Raw genomic sequence first — 23,646 nt, 5'->3', positions numbered from 1 at the left:
TCCTCGGCCGTGTCGGCAGCAATCAGGATGTCATCTACGTGCTGTAGGAGGGTGAGGCCAGGGTGCTCCTTTCTGTACTCACCCAGGTCCTCGTGTAGTGCCTCGTCGAAGATGGTGGGAGAATTTTTGAACCACTGAGGCAGCCATGTCCAGGTGAGTTGCCCGCTGTAGCCCTCCTCTGGATCATGCCACTTGAAGGCGAACAAGGGTTGGCTTTGGGGTGCCAGCGGCAGACTGAAGAAGGCGTCCTTTAAATCTAATACAGTATACCAGACCCTGGAGGGTGCCAAGGAGCTCAAGAGAGTACGTGGGTTGGGAACAGTTGGGTGTATGTCCGTGACCCTCTTATTTACTTCCCGGAGGTCTTGTACCGGTTGATAGTCATTTGTGTGAGGTTTTTGACCGCCAGTAGGGGGGTGTCCCAGGCAGACTGGCAAGGAACTAGTACCCTTAGGCTTCGTAGTCTCTGGATGTGTGGCTAGATCCCCTTCTGGGCCTCCTGAGACATGGGGTATTGTTTGATCCTTACAGGACCTTCTCCTGGCTTGAGCTCTACCAGGACCAGGGTCCTGTGGGTGGCTAGTCCTATACCCCCACCCCACCCCCCCATCTCTGCCCAAACTGAGGGGAATTCTTGTAGCCATCTGTCTATATTATCCTCTCTCGGGAGCGCCTCCTGGTGGAAGCTGTATTCATCCTCTAGTTTCATGGTCAGGACCTGGATGGGGTGGCCCTTGCCATCAGTGACCTGAGGCCCCCCTTGTCTGAAAGTTATCTGAGCTCCAATCTTGGTCAGTAAGTCCCGTCCTAACAGCGGGTAGGGGCATTCTGGTATTACCACAAAGGAGTGGGATACCTGACCCGTCCCCAAATCTACCGTTCTTCGGGTAGTCCATGAATACTGGCTCATACCAGTTGCCCCTTGTACCCAGGACTTCTTGCTGGCTAGTTTTCCTTGTGGGGTGCAGAGGACCGAATGTTGCGCTCCAGTGTCGACAAGGAAGTCAACAGGGGTCCCCTCCACTTTAAGAGTTACCCTGGGCTCGGGGAGAGGGTCTGAACCCCGACTCCACTAATCACTCAGTTCATCTAGCTCTAAGACTTTTACTCAGTCTTGCTTCCCTTCCCGCCGGCCTTTTTGGACAATCTCGGGCCCAATGCCCTATCTCCTTGCAGTATGCGCACTGATCTTTCTGCAGCCTCTGCTTCCCCCCTTGGTGGTTCCTTTACCTCCTCTTGAGTCGTCCGCCAGCTGCTGGAGATGGAGGTCTCGTTCCTCGGGGGAGTCAACAGTGGTAACTAGTAGTATTTGGGCCAGGTCTCGAGTCTGCTTACTGCTGGCAGCCGCCATGGCGCGAGCCTACTTATCCTCAGGAGGCTCCTGGTTATTATATACCTTTTCGGCTACTACCAGTAAGTCCTGCAGACTTTTTTTCTCCTAGTCTATCTATTTTCTGTAATTTTTTCTAATGTCTATGGCTGATTGGTTTACAAAGGCCATGATAACAGCTGCCTTGCTTTCCGGAGCCTCTGCATCCATGGGGGTATAGGTACGGAACGCCTCCATGATCCGTTCTAAAAAGGCAGCCGGAGATTCATCTTTTTCCTGTTGCACATTTCCTACCTTGGCCAAATTGGTTGGCTTCCTAGCAGCCATTCGGAGACCCCCCCCCCCCCCCATTAGAGTCTGGCGGTAGACCCGGAGCCTCTCCTTACCTTCTGCCATGTTGAAATCCCACTTGGGCCGAGTTAAGGAGAAGGAGGCATCTATCTGAGCCTGGTCAGTGGTGGGATTCCCGTCTGCGCCCGAAACTAGTTTTTGGGCCTCATTGAGGATTCTTTCTGTTTCCTCTGTCGTGAACAGGACCTGCAAAAGCTGCTGGCAATCATCCCACGTGGGCTGATAGATAAAAAGAACAGAGTCTAATAAATCAATAAGCCCTCCAGGTTTCTCGGAAAACTTAGGATTCTGAGCTTTCCAATTGTAGAGGTCACTAGTGGTGAAAGGCCAATAGTGATAGGGCTGATTCCCCTTTGCGTCTGGGGGTCCGGTGGCTCGCAGGGGCAGAATAGTGGAGTCAGCGGCAGAGGCAGACTGCTCCCTCTGAGCCCTTTGTCTGGTAAAGGGCGGGCTTCCCACTGGAGCGTTTCCGCCTCCCGCTCTGGGAACAGCGTCTGCCTCCCCCAGAGGGGGAGGATGGTGTTCTTCCGGCATCCTAGGGGGTTATACAGGGAAGGAAAAAATAATTCTTTTTTAGTCCCCCCCCCCCCCCGCCCCGTAGGACAGGGTAGAGGGGTGCTGAAGGCTGGGTAAGACTTTTCTTGTTCTCCTTCTTCTCTGTCACCTGCAAAGCAAGAATGGGTTTTGGCTCTGGAGGGCGTGGGGCTAGAAAGGGCTTAAGACAAGAGGGTGGGTCTTCTACAAGGTCCTGCCAAGTGATAATGTAAGGGAGCTGATCAGGATGGCCCGTCTTAGGCCGAGAGATGATACCCCTGACTCGGTGGACGGCAGGGAGGTTGAACGTGCCCTCTGGCGGCCATCTGACATTGAAAGCTGGCCACTCGCTAGAACAAAAAACCTGCCACCAACCCTTTTGGACTTCCACACTGAGGTTGTTAGCTTTTTGGCTGACATCCTTAAAGTGATCAATCATAATACTTAGAGGAGTAGTCTGAGTCTGTCCCATAACATCCGTCTAGTAAGTCCACAGAACAGAGAAACACAGAAACAGACAGACAGAGGGCCCCTAGAAACAGTCTTCCAACTCCGTGGAAGCAAAACTGAAAGCTAGACAATGGCCTCACGCCGACCGGCGGGAGCGACCCGCCTCGTCTCAGACCTTTGAGGGGAATCCACATCCCTCCAGAAGGGAGGATTGGAACGTCTTCTGAAACTCCTGGCCCGTGGTCCTCCAGTGCGTCCATTTAGACCACGCCAGGCACTACCAGAATTTCAGAAATGAGCTCACGCAGAAGAGACAGGGAACGGACAGACACTAACCGTGGCCAGTCAGGCTCTCTGGGTTGGCGGGGGTCCCTCAGGAGTCTTGGGGATCCAGGAGGAGCTCCCAAATGTTATGCCCAGAATTCACGATCCCCAAAGACCACCAGGGAGCCGAGTCTGATGCAAAAGCAAGGAACCTTCATTTGAGCTAGCTCGAGCTCAATCTCCTACCTGCACCAACGCAGCGGTGAGATGCCAGAGAGAGAGAGCGAGTTTCAAAAGCACAAAGGTTCACAGGGGTCTAGGGGTAGTTGGTGGGGTGATGGTCGTGGCCTTAGCTGATTGGCTGGGGAAGGATCAGAGTCCCGTTGTGCAGGTTGCCAGGCGTGGTTTGTATGGGAAGTTTGAAGGGGTGAGCGGGAAGTTACTCAAGGGGAGGGGGTTTTAGCGAGTGAGCAGGAATTTCTTTCTGCGGGTTTTCCCAGAAAAGGGGGCCATGTCGGGGACATAGTCACTCAAGATGGAGGACACAGAACAAAATGGAGTCCACCAGCCTAGGACCGCTCTTTCAGCCCAAAGTGCAACCGTCCAGGCAAAGCATAACAGAGAACTCTCCAATTCTTTTATTCCTCTGACCTTGCCTTTGCCGTCAGGGTCACAGACGCCCCACTGCCACGCCCATTCTTCTCCTTCCGAGGCTCCCAGCCTGCGCAAGCGCAAAAGAAACTGCCTTTCTTAGTGGAGGGCGCGGATCCCACTACAAAACGCATGCGGCCCTGGCCTGTAAGCCCCGCCCCGACCCCTGCGCTGGCTCGCGAGCGCCTGCCGTTTCTCCAGGGCGGGGCGGTGGGCGGGGACTGGGCGGAGAGGCGCGCGCCGGTGCGTGCGTGTGTGCGCGCGCCGCGGGCGGGCCAGTGAAGCCGGCGGCCCTGGCACGTGATACGGGAGCGGCTCGGTCGCTTGGTGGCTTGGTCTGTCTGTCCGTCCGCGGGTGCCATCATGGCGGACGCAGCCAGTCAGGTGCTCCTGGGCTCCGGCCTCACCATCCTGTCCCAGCCGCTCATGTACGTGAAGGTGCTCATCCAGGTATGAGTCGTCGCCATCCCTTTCCCCGCCCGGCGCCTTGTTTAGTCGCCGCTGCCCTCCGCGCTTGGCGATCGGCTCCAGCCTTCCCGGGCCTTCAGTCCCCTGAGATGCTCCTTTTTCCCTGCTGCCCCTTCCTTCCCCGCAGGGACAGCTTCCACTGCCCGCGCCTCTTCCACTGCCCATGGGCCTTCCCCAGGTCTCGCTTCCTTCCTGGGGAAGGCGGGGAGGCCCGATCCTTTCCCCGTAGCCAACTGCCGTCCTGCCCTGCCCGGTGGCTCCTCTGAACTTTGTTTTTTCATCCCTGAGGTTGATACTGGCCAGTTGCCACCAAGAGCTTCCCAACCCTCCCTGCATACCCCTCTGAAATTAGCATTCACCTCCTCCCCCGGCCCGAACGCAAGACATTAAATATATTAAAGACAAATTTGATATTAAAGGGGAGCCAACACTTGATTAGCGTTTTTTTTTCTTTTTTCTTTGCTACTGTTACTCTTCTGAGATTTAGCACCAGATACCCAGGTAAACACAAGGAGCTCATTCAGAAGTGAGAGGATTCACTGAGCTCACTGAGCGCTCTCCCAAGAGCAGCCCTTGTGACTCATGACAGTGGAAACCACATCTGTCTGAGCTTGGAATAGTTCAGATGAAAGAGTTGAAGCATATATGTTAGTTTCTAATCTACTGTGAAATAATCCTTAAGTGACATTTTACATTCTCAGGCAAGTAACCCAGGTTTTAACTGATGGTACACTATTTGATAGTGTTTTCAGTTGCCTTTCTAGAATTCCCTGTGATGGGCATGTCATTCATTTTTTTAAACTCTTGTTGAGAGTTGACATAATTATGTCATGCATTATTCCAAGGAAGGGAGCAGTGATTAGAACCCCTGTCCTTGCCATCTACCTTTCTGTCAGAAACATGCAAGACCCTAAGGAGGGCCACTTTTCTTACTATTGAGTTGATGCTACTCCGTATTATGTGTTGCCTGGCTGACCCATGTGGATTCAGATTCCGTACATAAAAGGCTATTATAAAGTAAATTATTTTAACTAAGAACAAAGACTTTGATTGAAATGTGCTATGACATCTAAAACAGAATTGGCACATTTGTAGCTAAATAGTGTCTTGAGATGACATTTTGCAGTAAATCTGCTATGAGCTCAGTACTTCTTCAGGAGACAGTGTTTTTTTAGTGACGTCTAGAGCTCTTGTCTCAAAAATTTTAATATCCTCAGCCCTGATTACTTAACTTCTGTGTGTTGCCAAGTGTCTTTAAGGGTTTTGGTGAAATTTCCAAATATTCAGCTTTATTATTTTTTTTTTTTTAGTTTATTTATTTATTTTGAGAGACAGTGGGAGAGGAGCAGGGAGAGAGGGAGAGAGAGAGAGAGAGGGAGAATCCCAAGCAGACTCCACACCGTCAGCATAGAGTCTGATGCGAGGCTGGAACCCATGAACCACGAGATCATGACCTGAGCTGAAGTCAGATGCTTAGCTGACTGAGCCACCCAGGTGCCCCCCGAATACTCAGTTTTAAAAATAGTTGTGTGGTAGCACTTTGAGGGAGCTCAGTCAGGAGTTAATTGAACAGGTTAAGAATCACGGCAATAACGAGTCAAAACCAAGTCCTATGGCATTCGTTCTCTCAACTTTCTCTTTAGCACTAAGAATGCTGAATATATTGTAGAAATAAAATGATAATCATTAACTCTAAAATGGTCTTCATTAGATTATTAATGACAATCAGCTTGTTTAACATGGATTTAGCTTATAATCATTTCCCACGTGACTTATCCAACCGTATCTGCATTTGCCTTTTGAGTGTTTCATCTTGATAGCCAAATCCATAGTGGATACTGGCTTAGTCTTCTGTTTTGTCCAAATATAAAAAATGTGTTTGGAGAGCGTAGCTGGCTTAGTTGGTATAGCATGCAACTCTTGATCTCCCAGTTGTGAGTTTAAGCCCCACGTTGGGCATGGAGATTACTTTATTTAAAATGTGTTAGATTTTCTTTAGAAAATATTTTTGAGCCTCAGTAAACTGTAGCTTTCCTAACACAAAAGTTCCCTTACTCTGTTTTCAATTTGATACTAGTCCAGCTCAGCTACATGGCTTACTTTGTAGAATTTGAACCAAACAAAAGGAAGCTTGGAGTTCATTGAAACTAGTGTTATCAGTTGAGGGAATAAGAAACTGACAAGGATGATACTTCATCATTGCCTCGGAAAACGTATGCTGTATTTTAACTGAGGTTAAAAATTATAACTTTACAACCAAGGTATTTTGGGGAATATTGCTTAGTATTGATACATCCTATTGTTTTTAAAGGTGGGATATGAGCCTCTTCCTCCAACAATAGGACGAAATATTTTTGGGCGGCAAGTATGTCAGCTTCCTGGTCTGTTTTGTTATGGTAAGTGTTTTTGATTTATTTGGAATTGGAGGTCATTGAGGATGATGATAGGTAGGCAGGAGGTATGGAAAGAAAAGATATAGAAAGCCTGTTGACATGAAATTTCTATGTAACTATTTCTTTCAGCTGGAATTTAAATCTCTGACTTGTGTTCTTAGCTCAGCACATCGCCAGCATTGACGGGAAGCGTGGGTTGTTCACAGGCTTAACTCCAAGACTGTGCTCAGGAGTCCTTGGGACCGTGGTCCATGGTAAAGTTTTACAGGTAAGAACATCAGTTCATCTTCCCAAAGATTTAGATTACCTTTTATGCAGTTTGTTCTACTGACCAAGAGCAGGGTTATTTTTGCTTTTTGTTTTTTTTAATAATTGTTTACTTTTGGGGGGAGAACACAAGTGAGGGAGGGACAGAGAGAGGCGGGTAGAGGATCCAAAGCAGGCTCTGTGCTGACAGGCTGACAGCAGTGAGCCCAATGCGGGGCTTGAACTCAAGAACAAGGAGATCATGACCTGAGCTGAAGTTGGATGCTCAACTGACTGAGCCACCCAGGTGCCCCAAGAGCAGTTTTAAAGATATATTTATGACCGTGATCTTTCTTCCTCTTGAAAACATTTTCTTCAAATATCCATTTTTTTTTCTTTTTAAAAATTTATTTATTTTTGAGAAAGAGAGAATGTATGCACAAGTGGGGGAGGGACAGAGAGGGAGGGAGGGAGGGAGGGAGAGAGAGAGAGAGAGAGAGAGAGAGAGAGAGAGAGAGAGAGAGAGAGAATCCCAAGCAGGCTCGGAGCTGTCAGCCAAGCCAACGCAGGGATCCATCTCACAAACTGTGAGATCATGACCTGAGCCAGTGTCATGAGTCAGACACTTAACCGACTGAGCCACGCAGGTGCCCCCAAATACCCATTCTTAATTCTTTCCTGGGACGCAAGGGGAATTTGTATAAAATGAAGCATTTGACTTTGATCTACACAACCTTCGTCCTGTGAATCAGTCATTCTGAGAAGAAAATGAATGCAATTATTCGATCTCCTGCATAGCTCATTTGAGTTCTTTGAAGGAGGAAGGAGTCTGATTAAAACATACATATTTCTTTCTGAAGTTATTTTTTTCTTATCATTACCCCTAGTAAAATGTTTTCTGTTACAAACTTATTTTTTATGTATTTATGTTTAAAAGGTTTTTTTATTGATTTATATTTTAAAGTAAGCTGTGTGCCCAATGTGGGTCTTAAGCTCACAACCCTGAGATCAGGAGTCGCATGCTCTACCTGTTGAGCCAGCCAAGTGCCCCACAAACTTATTTTCTTAAAAAACTTAGCAAGATAAACTTAAAAGTCAGGATAGTGGTTATTTGTGGGAAGAGGGAAGGGAAAAGGGACCACGCATGACATTTGGGGGTAATGGAAATGATTTTCCTTGACCTGGATCATGGCTATGTGGATATTTGTCGTGTGATTATTTATTCCATCATTTATATTTTGTGCACTGTTTCTGCAAATGTGTTAATGTTAAATAAATTAAAAAAAATTTTTTTTAACCACCAAGGTCCATGTCAACTGCAGGGCTGTAGAAATTTTGGGGAAGTAGGGGAAGAAGTGAGAGGTGGAACTTTGGCTATCTGTATCTGAGGCATTTGATTTTAAGAAAGCCAGAGATCTGAAGTCTGACACTTAACCAGCTGAGCCACCCAGACGCCCCACTAACTGCTTATTTAAATAGTACTGGGCACAATGCTTCATTTACTTTTGTAGGCTTTCACATTACCCCAGTTCTAATGTTTTATCATCTGATGACCATGTCTTGATTTTGTTAGTTTCATGATCTAATTGGCTTCGATTTCATTTTTTTTTAAGTTTTTATTTAAATTCCAATTAGTTAACATACAGTGTAATATTAGTTTTGGGTGTATGGTGTAGTGATTCAACACTTCCTTAAATCGCCCTCTGCTTACCACAAGTGTCCCCCCTTAGTCCCCATCACCTATTTCGCCCATCCCCCCCCCCCCCGCCCACCTCCCCTCTAATATCTATCAGTGTGTTCTCTGTAAAGAGTCTGTTTCCTGGTTTGCCTCTTTTTTTCCCCCATGATCATTTTTTTTTTTAATGTTTTATTTATTTTTGAGAGAAAGACAGTACGAGCAGGGGAGGGGCAGAGAGAGAGAGAGAGGGAGACACAGGATCCGAAGCAGGCTCCAGGCTCTGAGCTGTTAGCACAGAACCCAGTGTGGGGCTTGAATTCGTGAACCATGAGTTCATGACCTGAGCTAAAGTCAGATGCTTAACCAACTGAGCCACCTAGGTGCCCCCATTTGTTTTGTTCCTTAAATTTCATGTATGAATGCTAATTAGCTTCCATTTTAAATTCTCTTCACCCTTCATTGATTTTTGAGTTGGAAAGGTTTTCAGTAGATTCCTCACATGGAAGCTGTTTCACCCTTTAGCCACTTTATTATTCTTTACACTTATTCTTTTGTTATGTTTTTAAGTAAGCTCCACTCCCATTGCGGGGCTTGAACTCATGACCCCAAGATGAAGAGTTATATGGTCTACCCACTGAGCCAGCCAGGCGCTCCACCTTATACTTATTCTTGTCATGCCTGTGGGCTGAATGTGGAAAAGTGTGGGTAGCCCGTGGGTGAGAGTAATGGAGTCCTAATGGGCAGGTATTTTTGGTGGATTGATTACTAGTGTTTCATTCCCAGCCACACCCTCCCCCGGGCTCAGTGAAAGTATTGCCCTTACCCGAGTGAGATTTACGTATGGAAAGACAGCTGTCCTCTAGTGGGCTTCATGTGTAGACTTAGAGCAAAAGTGAAAGTACTACTTGAGAACAAGGTCCTGTATGTTCCAGAAAGTAATAAACTCCTGGTAATCAGGTACCCTGAATATATGTTTCACATGTAGCCAAATGAAACGTAACAGGGGATTGGTACTACACTTAGTATCAAAAGCAGCTCCATACAATCAGGAAGAGAGACAGTTCAGGGTTGGTGAAACTGTTAGCCTTTTATAAGAAAGAGTTCTGTATGTTTGAACCAGAATGAAATTAAATTCTGTTCAGAATAGTATAGAAAGGACAGGAGGAAATTTTTATTTTAAGTGTCTTTATTTTTGAGAAAGAGCAGAGGAAGGGCAGAGAGAAGGGGACAGAGAATCCCAAGTGGGCTCTTCCCTGACAGCAGAGAGCCGGACGCAGGGCTTGAACTCAAACCGTGAGATCATGACCTGAGCCGAAGTCGGACACATAACTGACTGAGCCACCCAGGCGCCCCTAGAAATGAGTGAGAATTTTATTTTATTTATTTTTTTTTAATTTTTTTTTTAATGTTTATTTATTTTTGAGACAGAGACAGAGTGTGAACAGGGGAGGGGCAGAGAGAGAGGGAGACACAGAATCTGAAACAGGCTCCAGGCTCTGAGCTGTCAGCACAGAGCCCAATGTGGGGCTTGAACCCACGAACCGTGAGATCATGACCTGAGCCGAAGTCAGACGCTTAACCGACTGAGCCACCCAGGTGCCCCATGAGTGAGAATTTTAAAATACACCTGAAACCATTAGAATTACTCTTAACTAAAGACTTGGAATTTGACCTGAAAACATCATATTGCTTAATCTTAACATTTACTCCCTTTCTTCTGATTTTTCTTTTAAATCTTTTTTTAATAGGAAGTATTGTCTGTTTTTTTAATCTGGTATAACTAGTGACTCAATTGTCTGCTTCTTTTATTTCACCTAGCCCATCTTCTATTTCTGAAGTATCCCACAAATAATATTTCCTCTTCCAATCTAGTCTGAGCCTTGGCAGTGTTCAAGTTCTCTAAAAGAGAACAAAATCTTCTCTCGCCTGTTTTAGAAACAGTCAGATACAAAAGGAAAAGTGAAGCGATTTTAGCTATTCAGACTTGGCACCAATTCTCTGTTCTTTTGTGCAGTGAAGAAAAGAGCCTTGCCCTAATTTGATATTGGTACTACTTTCTTTTTTTTAAGTGAGATAAAATTGGTACAAAACATATGTTTCAGGTGTACAAAATTATAATTCGACATCTGTGTTCATTACAGAGTGATCGTCTGGTTACCATCCATCACCATACATTTGACCCCATTTGCCCATTTCACTCATCTTCCATCCCCCTTCCCTTCTGGTAACCTGTTCTTCCTGTCTATGAATTGGTTTGTTTTGTTTGTTTAAATTCCACATGTGAGTGAAATGCAGTTTTTGTCTTTCTCTTTCTGACTTATTTCACTTAACTTAGTACCCTGAAGGTCCATCCATGTCTCAAATGACAAGATTCATTCTTTTTTATGGCTGAGCAGTATACTCCATTATGTACATATACCACAATTTCCTTATCCATTCATCCATCGATGGCCATTTAGGTTTTTATATCTTGGCTACTGTAAATAATGCTGCTATAAACGTCAGCGTGCGTATATCTTTTCAATTTAGTGTTCATATTCTTCAGATAATCCAGAAGTAAAATAGCTAGATTTGTATGGTAATTCTTTAAAAAAGTTTTTTTATTAACTAATCTCTATCCCTAACATGGGGCTTGAACTCACAACCCTGAGATCAAGAGTCTCATCCTCTACCAACTGAGCCGGCCAGGCACCCCCGATAGTTCTATTCTTAACTTTTTGAGGAGTGTCCATACTGTTGTCCACGGTGCTGCCTTAGTTGACGTTCCCACCAACAGAATCAGGTCATTTTTCTCCACATCATCTCTAACACCTGTTATTTCTTTTTGTTCACAGCCAATATAACTGATGTGAGGTGGTATCTCATTGTGATTTTGGTTTGCATTTCCCTGCTGATGAGTGATGTTGAGAATCTTTTCATTTGCCTGTTGGCCATCTGTATATTTTGTGTGGAACAATGTATATTCATATTCTCTGCCCATTTTTTAATTGGGTTGTTTGGTATTGGTTCTGCTTTTTCATGAAAAAGCCATGAGGCTTTTTCCATAACCTTAGGCCTAGGGTATATTTATACCAGTTTATTTCTGCTAAACGTGTATGTTTAGTAAATAATGCCCTTGGGTTTCTGTTTTGGTTTGTTGTCCTGTTTCATTTATCTATCTATCTATCTATCTATCTATCTATTTACTTATTTATTTATTAAAAAAAATTTTTTTTGAGTAGGCCCCACACTGAGGCTTGAACTCACAACCCTGAGATCAAGACCTGAGCTGAGATTAAGAGTCAGATGATTAACTGACTGAGCCATCCAGGCACCCATTTCTTCTCTTAGATGAGAGTTTTCATGAGCATTTGCCTGTTCCTCTAGCTGGCCAATATGTTAAACTTAGTAATAAGATGTCTTAGAGACACTTACTTCCTACTGATAATAGAAATAGAAATTATTGGAGATATTCAACAAAAAAAAAAAACCCCAAAAACTGTTTTACTTTCATTTTATGTCCTCTCTCAATGACACTATGACAGCCCTAATCATCCTTTCTTTTCTTTTCCTTTGTAGCATTACCAGGAATGTGACAAGGTTGAGGTATGTCGGAGCCTATTTGTATGCATGGGTGGCCCATTTCCCTTGCAGATTATTATTGCTCTTTGGTCCTCTTTAGGAGAAGGGACAAGCAGTCAGTTTTCCTTTTATCTCAGTGAGCGTTGGTGTACAGAGTGGCCAGGTGTTGGAACAGTTTTATTTAAAACCATCAAGATAGGGGCACCTAGCTGGCTCATTTGGTGGAACATGTAACTCTTAACCTTGGGGCTGTAGGTTCAAGCCCCATGTGGTATGTAGAGACTACTTAAAAAAAAAATCTTTAAAAAAATTAGAAACAGAAAGACAGAAAGAAAGAGAGAGAGAAGGAAGGAAGGAAGGAAGGAAGGAAGGAAGGAAGGAAGGAAGGAAGGAAGGAAAGAAAGAAAGAAAAAGAGAAAGAGAGAAAGAAAAAAAACCTTCAAGATATCTGTCTTTCGTATTGATTTCCAGGATTTAGGCCCTGGGAATGTACAAAAAGAAGTCACACCTTCCTTCGACCAAGTTATCAAAGAGGTAAGAGACAAATTATGTCCTGTGCTATTTCCCAAAATCACAGTGTATGCAGTGTGGCATTTTGTGGAATTAGGATCATCAGGCCTGTGTGTTCAGCGTTTGTTCCAAATGAAATCAGACCTTCAATTTAATTTGGGCTTTTCTATATAGATATCATAAAAAAGGAAAAAAAAAGCTATTTGGATTGCATGCATTTGAAGGAAACTAATTTTGTGGTCGTCTCATCTTTAAAATTGAAGAGGTTTTCCCTGAAAGTTTTCTAATGGAGTTGTAAACATCTGGCACAGTGTTAAATTAGTGGCCAGGTCCTTTGGAATTGGATATTATCCATCTCTCTGGAAAAGCATTTTTTTTTTTTAATGTTTATTTACATTTGAGGGAGAGAGAGAGTGTGAACGGGGCCGGGGGGGGGGGGGGGAGGCAGAGAGAGAGACAGAGACAGAATCTGAAGCAGGCTCCAGGCTCTGGGCTGTCAGCACAGAGCCTGATGTGGGGCTTAAACTCACAAGCCATGAGATCATGACCTGAGCCAAAGTCCTCAATGGACTGAGCCACCCAGATGCCCCTCTATCCATAAAAGTTTTTACAATGTTATTCTGACTTAGGGGATTGTTCCTCACACCCATTTTCCTCTTCCCATCTCCTACCTTAGGAGTTTGTTTCATACCTGACTTAATATTTATGGCTTTCAAAAGTACCCTTTGATTTCTTAGTCTTCACATTGTCTAATCGTTTTTAGTGAGGTTGTAATTTTCTCGTAAATGCTGCTTTCTTTTTTAAAAAAAATTTTTTTAATGTTTATTTATTTTTGAGAGAAAGAGCGAGAGCAGAGGAGGGGCAGATAGAGAGGGAGACACGGAATCTAAAGCAGGCTCCAGGCTCTGAGCTGTCAGCACAGAGCCCAACGTGGGACTCAAACCCACGAACCGCGAGATCATGACCTGAGCTGAAGTCAGACGCTTAACTGACTGAGCCACCCAGGTGCCCCAAATGCTGCTTTCTAAAATATATATTCCAGGGGCACCTGGGTGGCTCTGTCAGTTGAACTTCCATCTCTTGATTTCAGCTCAGATCATGATCCCAGGGATCCCAGGGATTGAGCCCCATGTCAGGCTCTGTGCTGAGCATGAAGCCTGCTTGGGATTCATTCTCTCCCTCCTTCTCTCTCTGTCTCTCTCCCTCTCCTTCTCTCCCTTTCCACCCCTCTCACCACCCCCCCACTGTCCCTCCCTCTGCCTCTCCTCTACTCCCACATGTACATGATCTCTCTCTTTCAAATAAATGGAAGAAATTAGTTTTAAATAATAAATAAAATATATATTCCAAAGCAAATGTTACTACAAGTGTAGCTATCAGATGAATCAACTTTGTTTCCATAAAGTTTCTACTTTTATTAAAAAATAGAGGAACATGTATTAATATACATTTTGTATTTTCTTAACTTCATTTGGCCCATCCTGTCCCACAGGCTCTTCTCAGGACTACCATACCATGAGGGCTGTCTTAACTAAATAACTGAAGATAATGTTTAAATGCATAAACGAATGACCTGGTGTATTTACAACCTACCTCCAAGTATTGTAATTTAATTTTCTTTGCTACTTCTTTGCAGAGTCCTGGACAAGAAAGATAAACTAGGATAAATAGCATTTCTGAGATATTGCAGTTACATGGTTGTGGTGGAAAAACAAATCAGAGTTGTTGTGTTGGTACAGATTAACTAGAGCCTGACGTTTGAATAATGTAGATATCAGAGTGTGAAATCACTCACAGTGAGAAAGTGACTTCAAAATCTAAAACACAGGCCTCACAGTTTTCTTCCAGCTTGGTTACCATTTGCTAGTGACCCTCCCTGTCTTTTTGCCTTTTTTTTGTCCCCCAATCTGTAAAATCGAGAAGATAACCGAAATCTGCTTTGCACATCAGTTTTGAGAAGTAACCCCAACAGAACGTTGAAATCCACGACTGAGCAGTCTGAGATGATGACAGTGTGTTACAGTATCACGTTCAGGGCAGGAGGGCCCTGTCGCCCACATTACTTCTCACAGGAATTTGAATGTCATTTATTTAGATCTCAGAAGTGTGTGTTGATTGTTTCTAGACAACTCGAGAGATGATGGCTCGTTCTGCTGCTACCCTCATCACACATCCCTTCCACGGTATGTTTGCACTTGGTAACTGAAATCTGATTTGTGACCTTACTTTTTAGAGCATGATCTCTCCTCTCCAACTGCTTAGACAGATTGATGTGGGAGTTCACTTAAGTGCCTTGCCTGTGTGTTTTTTGTTTTTTGTTTGCTTACTTGCTTTGGCACTTATCCAGTTTACCCAGAGAGCAAAGTGTCTTTAGGTGGAAAAAACTTTTTTTCTTTTTCAGGGCTATCAAAATTTATGTCGACGTAGTTTTAAAAATCTTTTCTCTGTGTTCTGCAGTGATCACTCTGAGATCTATGGTACAGTTCATCGGCAGAGAATCCAAGTACTGGTAAGTGTTTTTATTTCCAAGGATTCAAGGAGATCAGTTGAAGTGCTTTACTTTTTTTTTTTTTTTTAATCTTTATTTATTTTTGAGAGAGAGAGAGACAAAGTGCGAGCAGGGGAGGAACAGAGAGAGAGGGAGACACAGAATCCAAAGCAGACTGCAGGCTCCAGGCTCTGAGCTGTCAAAAGTGCTTTCCATTTTTATGGTGCCTTAGATATATCATTTTGATCAAGTTGATATATCATTTGATATGCACATACACAGAAAAGGGAAAATAGAAGAAAATGGCCTGGGCACGTTTAAGAAGCTACCCAAGATCTCAGAGTAAGTTGCAGAGACACTAAAGCCAAAATTCACCCTGACTCCGTGTAACTAGGTAGTAATATCTCCACACCTGTCCCAAATTCAACTGTCTTTACAGAGTGAGGGTGGCAGAAAAGGGGGTGGGATATAAATTTGACCTTGTCAAAAGTGATAATTGAACATTTTCTTTAGTATCTCCAAAATAATCTTCATGTATTTTTGCCTTTCCATCTTCTGTACGTTAGTGGACTTTATGACTCCATAGTAACCATCTATCGTGAAGAAGGCATCCTAGGATTTTTTGCGTGAGTAAATTGTTGATTTGTGTGTGATTATTTGTGGGAGTGGAAAGCTTTAATGAAAATAAGGACATGACTGTTTAATCCCTGGAGAACATGTACTCTCTGGGTTTACTTCATGTTAAACTCTATTAAGGTCCCTCTGACTTAAATTCTCTTGTAAAGATCCCAAACTTTTACTTCCAGACATCTAAAACACTGGAAATTAGAGGGTTTTGTTTTTTGTTTGGGGGATTTTTTAGTTTTGTTTTAACAAATAAATTTATTCCAAGTTTCTACCTTTATAATAAGTTCCTAATGATGTACAGTTGATAAACTAGGGAAACTTAATTTTTGAAAAATGGGAGAATTACCTAACATGTATCTTCCTTATCCTGTGAGTAACATGTTTTTGCAAGGCTATATCCGTTCCCTTGAATTTCCTTTAGAAGAACTTAGACTACTACTGTCATTCTTCTGTTAACAACAGAAACTGTAAATGGTCCTTTTTCATTTTCAGAGGGTTTCCATGTCACTGATTTTATTTGAGCGTCCTAGTCTGGGAGAGGGGCGCCTGACTGCCTCAGGTGGTGGAGCACACAACTCTTGAGTTCAAGGTTGTGCGTTCCAAGCCCCACGTCGGGCATGGAGCCTACTTGAAAGAAAAAAAAAAAGTAAAACCAAACAAATCGCCTGGGAGATAGGCAGGGTAGTTACTATTATTCTCATTATAGAGGTGAAAAAAAGTTGATGCTCTGGGAATTTCATTTGCTGCCGGTCACGTAGCTGATAGGTAGTGGAAGTGGCATTTGAACCCCGGTCTTCAGTCTGTGGGGTAATGTTCATCCCGCAACTGCATACTGCCTCACCTAGGTCACCCAGGCCCTGGGAATGTGTTTTTTGATATCCCTCATCTATCCCTGGGCCATTCTTGTTTTGTTTTGTGATTTTGTAGCCATTTTTGGCCCTGTCAAATTTAAGTATCAAATACCTTAGCCAAAATTATATGTATTTTTAAAATTATTATTCATTTATTATGATTTACATGTTTTTTATTCCTAATCACTTATTATGCATTCTTTTTTATTATTTTTTTTTAACGTTTATTTATTTTTGAGACAGAGAGAGACAGAGCATGAAGGGGAGGGTCAGAGGGAGAGGGAGACACAGAATCTGAAGCAGGCTCCAGGCTCTGAACTGTCAGCACAGAGCCCGACGCGGGGCTCAAACTCATGGACCGCAAGATCGTGACCTGAGCTGAAGTCGGACGTTTAACCGACTGAGCCACCCAGGCGCCCATACATTCTTTTTTTTTTTTTTTTTAATTATATCCAAATTAGTTAGCATATAGTGCACCAATGATTTCAGGAGTAGATTCCTTAGTGCCCCCTCCCACAACCCCTCCAGTAACCCTCAGTTTGTTCTCCATATTTATGAGTTTCTTCTGTTTTGTCCCCCTCCCTGTTTTTATATTATTTTTGTTTCCCTTCCCTTCTGTTCATCTGTTTTGTCTCTTAAAGTCCTCATATGAGTGAAGTCATATGATTTTTGTCTTTCTCTGACTGACTAATTTCACTTAGCGTAATACCCTCCAGTTCCATCCACATAGTTGCAAATGGCAAGATTTCATTCTTTTTGATTGCCAAGTAATACTCCATTGTATATATATCCCACATCTTCTTTATCCATTCATCCATCGATGGACATTTGGGCTCTTTCCATACTTTGGCTATTGTTGTTAGTGCTGCTATAAACATTAGGGTGCATGTGTCCCTTCGAAACAGCACACCTGTATTCTTTGGATAAATACCTAGTAGTGCAATTGCTGGGTCGTAGGGTAGTTCTGTTTTTAGTTTCTTGAGGAACCTCCATACTGTTTTCCAGAGTGGCTGCAGCAGCTTGCATTCCCAAGTCAAAACTATATTTAAGTCTCTTCTCTGAAGCAGGCACATTTTTGTCCCCTCTTGCTTATAGTTATTGATAGTAAGATAAACCATTGGCCAGAGCTCCAGGATGTATAGCTGGTCTGCATTTGAAAAATGGAAATTGGGTTGCTTGGGTGGCTCAATCCATTAAGTGTCTCAGTCTTGATCTCAGCTCAGGTCTTGATCTCAGGGTTGTGAGTTCAAGCCCTGTGTTGGGCTCCATGCGCAGCGTGGAGCCTCCTTTAAAAAAAAAGGGGGGGAAAATGGGAAAGTCATTAGAGATTAGCCTCTAGTATAGTTACATTATGTAGAATGAACTAGTTAGGACTAGATTCTGGCGGTCAGTGTCTTTTCAGTTCTCTAGAAGACTTTAAAATCTGTCTTTAAGAAGTGTTTATATTGAGTGGATTATCTTTTTACTGATCACATTTTTTGGCTCTTATTTTTATTGTTTTTCATGCAGGGGTCTTATTCCTCGCCTCCTAGGTGACATCATTTCTTTGTGGCTCTGTAACTCACTGGCCTACCTCGTCAATACCTATGCACTGGACAGTGGGGTAGGTTGTGATCTTGATGAGATGTGCTGGTGCTGACTTTATTGTTTTCACTGGGCAGCTTGGGTAGCTTTAAAGTAAGGTGGTGGGTCACCTGGCTGGCTTAGTCTGTACAGCATGTGACTTGGGGTTTTGAGTTCAAGCCTCACATTTGGCATGGAGCCTGCTTAAAAAAAAAAAAAAAAAAAAAAAGATAAAGTAAGGTGGCACTTTATTACGTGCCAGACTCATCATTATATAGCTAAACATTATCAGTCAACTTTTCAAAGGCTGATGGAATGACCTATGCTATTTACCATGAAAAGATGCACCTAAAAAGTCCTTAGGGTATGGCTGAGTCAGCCTAAGAAATCTAGCCCTGTCTCTGTGCCGCAAGGAGATCACATCTGTATTGGTACATAATTTTGGAGGGCAGTGCAAAGCAGGACAGTTTTATAGCATATTAATGGTATTTCATCTAATCTGAAGTGTTAATGGGACTCCTGGTTTGGGCTTTTTAGAAACCTCAGCCTGGGAAGTTTTGAGAATTAGCCTTTCCTGGAAGCTGCGGGCCTCTTCGTGCACAGGCAGCCCCATAGCATAGTGGGAAATAGAACGCACACAGAGGGAGGACTGAATCCACGCTGTCCACTTCTAGAGTACGGAGACTTGTCTCTGCAGCATCTGGTGCACAGCTGGGTGTATGTAGAGGTAGTGACTTGTCCCTCAGGTGTACCACAAATGTAGTTTCCAGGGATTGGATTTCTAGGACATCAGAAAAGGTTACTTTTTTTTTCTTTTTTTTTTTTAAATCCTGGATCTATCACATTTGTTCCTAAGCCATCGTAGTCTAATGCAAATTTGTCTCTTAATGTTGAATCAAGTTGATGATTTAGTTCACTGCCTTTTTAAAATGGTCACAATCAGTATTTTATGTTTTCATCTCAAAATTAATTTTTAGGCTGTCAAAGAAACTAAAAATTTAGAGATCGAATATATTGATATGAGTGGGGACAATTAGCTATTAGCATCATCTTAATTTTCTTATTCTGAAAAGGCTTTATTCCTGTTTTAGGTTTCCACCATGAGTGAAATGAAGAGTTATTCCCAAGCTGTCACAGGAGTGAGTTTTTTAAAACCCCTTAACCTTCTAGTTGTGTTTTGTTTCCTTTTCAATTTCATCTGGGTCGTGTCATCACAGATGTCTCACAGGAATGTCTCTCAAGTTCATTAATGTTTCTCAGAGGTGAGAATGACCCAGGGTCCCCTTGTCACAGGAGCGGCATTAACAAGCCCACATGGTTTGATCTATGCCACCGTGCCCCCAAGTCTCAGGCCTGCTGCTCGCGGCACCCCACTGATCCTGTACCGGACAACTTCACCCTCTTGAGTCTGTGGAGTTTTCCAGTAGTTGACTTCTGAAGTAACTTCCATCATTTTTGGAAGGACCTCATGTTTTCTTACTTTCTTCAGGGGTGTTTTGAAATGCTTCATTGTATTTGATTGCATTTACTTTTTCTCTTAAATAATGTAATTCAGTTTTATTTGAAGGAGGACTCTGTCACGGTACGAGATGCCTTCTGGCCTTTTGTTAAAGTGTTGGATGTATCGGTATGTTAAGAGGAGGAAGCATCTCCAGGCTCAAAAATGTGAGCTACTGAGAAAGCAAAGCTAGTGGTGGAGTGTTGCCCACAGTGGTGCTAGGGCTTTAAGGGAGAGGAAGGAAGAGAATAAAGATTCAGAATGACCTAATAACTTAGCTGTCTTTTTACCACTTCACAGTTTTTTGCCAGTATGTTGACCTATCCCTTTGTGCTTGTCTCTAATCTTATGGCTGTCAACAACTGTGGGTAAGTGCCCTGCATTTCTTATTCTAGTAGTTGGCTGCCTGTATGCCTGCCCGGCAGAGCAGTCCAGGGAGAAATTTGGGGAGGAAAAGTACAGTTGATGCCGTTACTAGATTTCCTAAATCTTTTCCCTGTATGCCCCATGTACCAGCGGTGGCATCAATGTATGTTTTATTATAAGCAGCCGTCTCATATCCTCTGTTAGAATATCTCTCAAGTACTTACAGATAATATTCCCTTCCCTGTAGTTTAGGTCCTCTTCTGAAAAGGTGGGATTGTGATCAAATGACTCTATTTCTATATCTTTCCTTTATTTGAAGTCTGTATCTTCCTTTTAATGAAACTTACAAAGGATATGTCGGGTTGAGTGGCAGCTTGTAGGGGCTTCATGGAGAAAGTAAGTTTCTTTCCTAGGGACTTCATGGAAAAAGGAAGTTTTAAAGAAAGAAAAGTAGGAGATTTGGTCCATAGAAAGTTTCTTTCTTTTTTTTCATGGGAAGTTTTTTAACCTTTCACTGTGTTGGCTGAGAAGGATGGATGGGGGTACGGTGGTGGACACCACCGATTTCCAGCTTCTGGACGCCGAGTCACGACCGCATTGGGCAGGAGTTTTGCCTCTTTCTTTAAGTCAGGACAGTTCCAGTGCAGTGCCTGGCGCCATATGCCGTTAGACGTGTCACTGTTTTCAAACAAGGTATCAAATAGATAGCTGTGTGGAGATTCGAGCATAGTTATCATACTTCCTGTCATGTCACATTCTGGTTGTTTTGTGCCCAGTAGGGCACCTGCCACATCTTAACCCAGAGCGTAGTAAAAGAATGAGTTGAGGGTATTACTGTCCCTGACAGATTTTTAGGGAGGAAGAGATTACGGGTTATATCTGAGTAAAGTATGTAGTCACCACTGTTTAGATTCATTGCCATATTTAGGCTCTGTTGAACATCACTTAGCTTTTAAATCTCCTTTCCCTGCTTATAATTGCTGTGTTCTAGAATTATATTTGTTCACAAATTGAAAACCCAGATGTTTTAGAAAATGCCTAATTGGTTGACGTTTCTGTTTCCTTGCTGTTTCAAAACCTAAATATGAGGGGGAAACTCCTTTTGGGATGCTTGCTCTTTTTTCCCTTTCTGAATATTTGTTTCATTAGAGCTAAAATTGTCTCTTGGGGAACTTTCTAGGTAAGAGAGTATTTTGACAAAGATTTATTGAACTCTTGAGAGAACGCTTTGTAAATGTTAATTTGAATAGCTAATCTTTTTTTTTTTTTTTTTTTCCTGTTTCAGGCTTGCTGGTGGATGCCCTCCCTACTCCCCAATATACACTTCCTGGATAGATTGCTGGTGCATGCTGCAGAAGGAGGTATTAGTGTCTTACTGTCTCTCTCCTTCCATTCCTCCCTCCCTTCCTCATCACCCCTCCTCTCTATTTTCTTTTATTTTGTTTTTGTTTGTTTTCTTAAATAACGTCTCTGGAATCTCAGGTTAATTTTTGTAGCTTACCCTTTAACTACCAATTAATGCACCCTTTCCAGTGTTCCATGTATCGCTCCAGCATAGTCAAAAAATGTGCTGCTGAGAAGTCATCAGGAGGGGTAATGAGGAATTGAGAATCTCTGGATGTGACCTGGAAGCCATTTGAGCGATCACATTCAAATTACAAGTAGGGTCCAGGTAGACAGTTATCCTGGTGGTTAAAATGATGGCCTCAATTTCAGGTTATTTTTTTCCAACCTCATCTTTTTTCTTGTAACTTCCCACAATCTCCTTATATATTCAGGTGTTTTCCTACAGTAGAGAGGAAACTGAGAAACAAAAAGCTGTTTGTTTTACGACATTATTTGTCACAGTGATGTTGATGGAGCTGGCCTCTTACTTCTGGAGTGTTTTTAGAGAATGGTTTTGTCCAGACTCCAGTTTCTGGGTTTGTTATTGTGAGGTGTGTCATCTGCAACCACAGGTCTCAATCAGTCTGGCCAAAGCTTTATTAGGAACCAAAATGGGTGGCTGTGTGCTGAATGTAACACGGGATCACTTCTAATGGCCATCAGTTTAAAGCTGTTTTTAAGCGGGAAGCACTTTTTAGAGGATTGTAGAAGATAGCGTATGAGGAAGCTCTTTGTTGCATTTTGTTATGTCACTTGTAATGCGTGTGAGAAAGGCCTTTGTTCACAGAGCTCAGCCTAAACTATGAATGAAAAAGGCTTAAGTGCTACTGTAGCTGCCTTTTTGCCCAGTGTGCAAGCCCAGCAAGCCCTGTGTGAGTCCAGGCTAGAACACGAATGATTGCCATACACACCTAACATGAACGTTCTGGGTTCCGTTCTGAGTCTTACACTCTCTATTGGGCAGTCTCTTATCGTGGTCCCCATTTAAAGGAAAGATGGCCTTTCTTTCCCTGCTTTCTAACTAACACCCTGCCGTCGGAAGAAAGCAGATAGAAAATGTATTAGGGTATCAGACACCTTGTCGAGGGAGCAGTCAGTCCCATAAGTGCTTAGGACAAGAGCAGCAATCTTGATGGGTTATTTGCTATATATCAGGCATCGTGCTGACAGCCTGTATCAGCTCGTGCAACTCTCAAAATAACCATATGAGGAGGATACATAGGTACCATTCTTTATCATCCCACTTCCCATCTGAAGAAACTGGGACTTTGAATCATTAAATAACACTAATTATATAACCCAAGGTTATAGAGTCTGTATTTGTGAGAGCGGGATCTGTGTGCAGCCAGTCTAACTTGAGTCTAGTCACTTAAGCTCCTAAGGTTATTACTTTAATTGTAACATTTTAGAAGTACTTCATAGAGACCTGACCATTCCATTAAAAAGTAAATAAAATCTAGCACTTGGCGAGTGGTAGGACTGTCTCCACACTTTATATGTACTGACTCATTTGATAACCCAGCCGGCAAGTGGCAGAGCCAGAATCCAAACTGGGAATTCTGTCGAAATAAGTCAGAAATTCTTGCCTTACCCGCATGGCAAAACTGTAAGTTCCACGAAAGCTCGGCTTTAGTCAGAGTGCACGTTGCCGCTCTGTACAGTGATAGCCCAGTCTTTCCTGGCCATTTTAGTCACGTCTCCAGAAACGTGTCCAGTTGGATCTCTCTGCTGATTTGGACTGGCTGACCTCATGTTCACACTAGACTTTATTTGTTTTTATTTTATTTTTTTTTTCCAGGGAAATATGAGCCGAGGAAATAGCTTGTTTTTCCGGAAGGTCCCCTTTGGGAAGACTTATTGTTGTGACCTGAGAATGTTAATTTGAAGATGTGGGGCAGGGACAGTGACATTTCTATAGTCCCAGATGCACAGAATTATGGGAGAGAACATTGATTTCTATACAGTGTGGCGCGCTTTTTTAATAATCAATCTTGGGAAAATGGAGGTGTTTGGTGTCTGCCTTTTTTGTTCTTTTTCCCAGCACTACGTAATTTACCACTGAGAGTTCCCCTTAGTTACTATTCTGAAATGGGATGTTTGTGCCTCAGATTCCTTACTTAGAAAACAAAAGTTGCATTTTCCTAAAGGTATAGGCAGGTGGTCATGTGACTTGAGTCTTAATTTTAAGGCTTTTAAAATGTAGAGTACATTCTCAAGAAAGAAATAGTTCTAGAAAACTTAAGAAATTTAATAAGGTAAACTATATGGGAGGTTATGAATACCTTTTCTTTAGCAGACCCTAAAACCTCAGCATCCACCAGAATCTGCCTCTCATTATCTGCTTCTAAGCACATTTGATTCACCCTCTCATTCTTCAAAAAAAAAGACCATTGCTAAATTACCTTGGAAATTGTCTACAGGGGTATCCACT

The 23,646-nt window shown here is 43.0% G+C and overlaps 1 protein-coding gene across 2 annotated transcripts; it reads left to right on the top strand.

Annotated features, from left to right (window-relative positions):
• The first annotated feature begins 3,887 nt into the window (after positions 1 to 3,887).
• Positions 3,888 to 23,219, top strand: MTCH2 (mitochondrial carrier 2). 2 transcript variants are annotated; one of them, XM_047071168.1, is made up of 13 exons: positions 3,888 to 4,030; positions 6,360 to 6,444; positions 6,603 to 6,709; positions 11,924 to 11,950; positions 12,398 to 12,460; positions 14,562 to 14,619; positions 14,894 to 14,945; positions 15,491 to 15,550; positions 17,912 to 18,005; positions 19,057 to 19,104; positions 19,764 to 19,831; positions 21,115 to 21,190; positions 23,014 to 23,219. In XM_047071168.1, the coding sequence occupies exons 1-13, from the start codon at positions 3,944 to 3,946 to the stop codon at positions 23,098 to 23,100; spliced, it is 912 nt and encodes a 303-aa protein (XP_046927124.1). In that variant the 5' UTR covers positions 3,888 to 3,943; the 3' UTR covers positions 23,101 to 23,219. The 2 variants fall into 2 exon arrangements, with proteins under 2 accessions (XP_046927124.1, XP_046927125.1); XM_047071169.1 differs by lacking the exon at positions 11,924 to 11,950.
• The last annotated feature ends 427 nt before the right edge of the window (positions 23,220 to 23,646 follow it).

Source organism: Lynx rufus, unplaced genomic scaffold (assembly GCF_022079265.1).
Source record: "Lynx rufus isolate CCGP_SWC_20201006 ecotype Redwood Valley unplaced genomic scaffold, mLynRuf1.p SCAF_9, whole genome shotgun sequence".
In the NCBI taxonomy this organism is placed as follows: Eukaryota; Metazoa; Chordata; class Mammalia; order Carnivora; family Felidae; genus Lynx; species Lynx rufus.
This window is presented reverse-complemented; position numbering and strand designations above follow the sequence as displayed.

Coding starts and splice junctions, on each gene's coding strand:
- MTCH2 (XM_047071168.1), top strand. CDS start 3,944: ATGGCGGACGCAGCCAGTCAGGTGCTCCTGGGCTCCGGCCTCACCATC. Junction 14,620..14,893: donor CATCACACATCCCTTCCACG/GTATGTTTGCAC, acceptor TGTGTTCTGCAG/TGATCACTCTGAGATCTATG. Junction 15,551..17,911: donor GGCATCCTAGGATTTTTTGC/GTGAGTAAATTG, acceptor TTTTTCATGCAG/GGGTCTTATTCCTCGCCTCC.